General features: G+C 41.8%; 1 protein-coding gene across 4 annotated transcripts; it reads left to right on the forward strand.

Annotated features, from left to right (window-relative positions):
- The first annotated feature begins 335 nt into the window (after positions 1-335).
- On the forward strand, positions 336-3245 carry LOC119364706. Of its 4 annotated transcripts, none has more exons than XM_037630207.1 (3): positions 336-663; positions 1414-1533; positions 2815-3245. In XM_037630207.1, the coding sequence occupies exons 1-3, from the start codon at positions 426-428 to the stop codon at positions 2862-2864; spliced, it is 408 nt and encodes a 135-aa protein (XP_037486104.1). In that variant the 5' UTR covers positions 336-425; the 3' UTR covers positions 2865-3245. The 4 variants fall into 4 exon arrangements, with proteins under 4 accessions (XP_037486104.1, XP_037486105.1, XP_037486106.1 ...); XM_037630208.1 differs by having other exon boundaries at positions 336-651; XM_037630209.1 differs by lacking the exon at positions 2815-3245 and adding an exon at positions 1791-2806.
- The last annotated feature ends 589 nt before the right edge of the window (positions 3246-3834 follow it).

A 3834-nucleotide genomic window follows, 5' to 3' on the forward strand; every position in this document is an offset into this window, starting at 1 on the left:
ACTGCTGATAGCTGATTAGAAAAAAAACAAATAGGTACGGGGAATGGGCTACCTCCTTACCAGCCAACCACTGCCATAAACGTAAATTTACGGCAATGCAACAGAATTTTATATCGGTCGAGATTTGCTTAACCAGAACGTGCCTCGGTCGATGGACCTTTTTTTTTGCGAGGAGCTCGGTCGATAGACTGGGGTGAAGACTGGGTCGGTTTGACTAAACGTCAGCCAATATAATTTTACTTCGATGGAAACGTTAGCTGGTCGCCCACTCCCCCAAATGTCAAAAGGAAAAAAAAACTAGCCCACTCCTCCAGTCCGTTCCTATCTCCCTCTGGCCCCTCTTTTTTTTGAACGGGGAAAGGCACCCATGGTGCCAACTTCATTCAACTCAGTAACAGTGTAAAGCATGAATTACAACTCCCTCAATGTTGCAAGAAGACAGAGTCCTCTGGCCCCTCACATCTCGTCATTGCAGCGGCGGCGGCGGCACCGGAGGGACGACCCGGCGGCGAGGACTACCTCTCTCGCGCGTGGAGTACTTCCCTTACCGCTCTCATGCGGTAGCGACTCGGAGGCACCGTGGGCGGTGCAAGATCTGGGCGAGCTCAGCAGGACAACAGTGTTCTCCGGCGTTCCTCTCCATCGTCGACGGTATTATCATCAGTAAGACCCCTATCCTCCTGCATGAACTTCTGAATTTCTGGGGTTAGGGTTATTAGTTTTTGGGAGCGGTGCTGGGAAAGAGGAAGAAGACCAAGAAAGGAAAGGAAAGGAAAGGAAAATGAGAAGCTCGGGTGATGGAGGTAATGCTGGAGAAGGGCTACTGGCGGTGGGATCAATTCTAGGAGGAGGTGGAGATCATAGCGGAGGATTTGAAGGCCGTGTGGATGACATAGAAGAAGAGGAGGAGCTCAAGGCTACGGAGAAAAAGGACAACAATAGAGTATCAGACTTGGATCTAGCTGAGATCAACTTTTGTTTTCACGGGACATGTGAATCCTCTCTCTGATTTGGTTTTGTCTAAATTTCACGAATTTTAATCCTGAAGTAAAAAATGATGGTTCAGACTCGATTGAATGTTAGTAGTGATGTACATAAAGAATCAGCCTGTACCTAGCTGACAATGCTAATTCTCTGTAAATTTGTGTTAATCAAAATTTGCACATACATACGAGCAATATTTCTTCAATTAAATAATATTCACTTTACGACAATTTTTGTTTTATGCTATTCTTAAGATAAGATTTGTATCGGTGATGATAGCTTTATGTTTTGTCAATTTATCAGGCAAACCAATAATTGAAATTCTGCCAAGAAATCTAGGAGCAGAAGATGTATGCTTTAGGTGTACGTGAATCTTTAAGCCGTTCCTTTCTAGGACAATTTCTAAGACTGTTTTCCTTTTACCCAAAGGTTTTCAAGCTTTGGGTGCCTGCAGCCGGCTCGACGGGTGGCATCAGCAAGCGCCGGCCTCGGCACTGCTGCGGGTGGTTATATGGTGGGCGGAGCACACTAGTGGGCTTCAACGTCAGGGTACGGTGGCGAGCTAAATCCTGAGTCCTGCTAGGCTTTTTTTGGTTCAGGTTTTGTTATTGTTTTCATTCGGGGTTATGTGGCGAGCAAACCTAGCATTTGCAGTTGTTTGTTTCAGAATTTCATGTCCTGACATCAAATTTCGATACGTAATGTAAATCCTGCCAACAAATCTATGTTATGGGCTTACTAGTTCTCTTCATATCTCTATGCTGATTTTGTGTGCAATTTCGATGAATACTTTCTATTTTATTCAGGGATACGTTCAGCATGCTTGTGAGGTACACATTTTTCAGGTCCAATTATAAGTGTTTGCTTGATTTATTGTTCAAATTTCATGTTCTAATGATGCTCCTTCACTTCAATACAGCGTTGGCATGTAGGACGACTATCTATCCAAATTATCATGTACAATTTTTTTTAAAAAAAATTGTCTCTTCTTCTGCATGTCTCTAAGGCATAATTTGTGATCTATCATGAGATAATGATTATTTCTTCTTCTTTCTTAACATGCGGCTAGTTGCTATGAAAATTTAACACATACATCAGCCTTTTGTCATTGAAACAAAATCATATGTGCCAAGTTTCTACATTCCGTTGAAGCTTGCAGATTTACCATCTAACTTGGCACATTATTGAAACAAATCGTAACCATGGATTCTATATGGAAGATCGACATATCATTTTTACACTAGATTCATGTATACTCTAAGGAATTAATTTTCTTCAGCTTCAACCCATTTTCCTATCTTGCAAAGCTGTCCATTCAAGTATGATCAATTTCTACTATGTGACTTAATACATTTGTAACACTGGCATAGTGACATTGACATGCTTTTCTTTTCCATCCCGTTTAATATTGATTCATCTACATGGTTATATGCATGTCTTTGCATACATTACTTATCCATTCTGCTATTGATTATTTCCATTTTTCATCCCGGCAGTACGCTGATAGCTTATGCAGTCTGCTATTAATCATTACCATTTTTCACCCTGGCAGTATGCCGATAGCTATAATCGAGTTAATAGTTCCAAAATGTTGGTTCACAATTATTTGTCTATTTGGGAAGCACATGGTTGGCTTCGGCGGGTGGCATGACCTTTCCATTCTGAATTTAAGTTGGTCTGAAAATTTTGAACTATGCCATGGAATAGAAAAGATATAACTTCCCTTCATATCGCTGATTCTTCTTAGTCTTCCTTTTGTGAAGTTGTGTAGCAATCTTCCTTTTCCTATATGTAATTCGATTTTCTTAGGAATACTCTCCATTTTCTTAGGAACACAACGTCATTGCGATGCCTCCAGATGCACCAGCAACAGAACATAAAGAATGTCGATAGCGAGGTGAGCGACATCTGGCAGATTGCGGATAGAAGGCCACGGAAGGTGACCGGAACCCCAACGTGGCCCTGAAATCAACCACCAATGGGCAGGGAGAGAGGAGGTGATTTTATTCCTGAATCATGCTTAACATTTCTTTAGCAAACAAGCACTAGCAGCCCGTTTTCAGATGTAGACATGCCAATGAAGGCCTGATAAAGAATAGAAAAAATACAATATATTGGTTTAATTGTTCTCTTGTGTAGACCAAAATTAGCGAGTAAAGGAAATTTGATGTTGCTTCCAAATTCTTTCTGCGAGTTTATCCCAGGAATAATGTTTTGTTCCTATTTGAGTTGCAACGTGTGACTTCCGGAGGCTACTCTTCCATTTGATGTTGCTGTTCAACAGCTCTCAAAGGCACAGAGCAAATCAGTGGGGCTTCGGGAAGAAAACATATTTTTGATAAATGATGTGCCATGCATCCTTCTGCGCACCTAATCGCCTGCTTAGAACAAATAAAATTAGTTGCATTTGCCTGTATTGTGGAGTGTGTATAGATGGCAGAATAGCTGCAGCCTTACTTTCTACTAACCAGTTTCATTTGCTTTCAAAATCATGTTCCTTATTTTTTCTCCCTGCTGTGAGTGTATTGAAGTATAGGGTTCTCCCTGGAGGGTCATGTAATCAGTGTGCTATCTGAGGCAATGTATAGAGTTCCAGTTCTGTTTTTCTTGAGAGCTGACCTTGTAAATTCTAGCTGTTTTCTTAGAGCTGATATGTAAATTCTTCAATGTTTAAATAAAGTTCAGCCTTAGGCCCTTAAAGATAACACTACTCCCCAGATTAAAAGGTGATGTTGTGTTTATATGATAACAATAAGGTTGAGAAGCGATGCGGAGCTCCTGCGTCGGGTGAGCGTTCGTCCGCGGCGCCGCTAGATCCGCTCCAGCCGTCCTCCCCCAGCGGCCGCCGAG

The sequence above is a fragment of the Triticum dicoccoides genome, chromosome 2B, assembly GCF_002162155.2.
Source record: "Triticum dicoccoides isolate Atlit2015 ecotype Zavitan chromosome 2B, WEW_v2.0, whole genome shotgun sequence".
In the NCBI taxonomy this organism is placed as follows: domain Eukaryota; kingdom Viridiplantae; phylum Streptophyta; class Magnoliopsida; order Poales; family Poaceae; genus Triticum; species Triticum dicoccoides.

Bases quoted from the DNA above. Each gene is read 5' to 3' on its own strand.
- LOC119364706 (XM_037630207.1), top strand. From the start codon at position 426: ATGTTGCAAGAAGACAGAGTCCTCTGGCCCCTCACATCTCGTCATTGC. The intron at 664-1,413 runs GTAAGACCCCTA...TTTTACCCAAAG, and splicing joins CGTCGACGGTATTATCATCA to GTTTTCAAGCTTTGGGTGCC. The intron at 1,534-2,814 runs GTACGGTGGCGA...CCATTTTCTTAG, and splicing joins TAGTGGGCTTCAACGTCAGG to GAACACAACGTCATTGCGAT.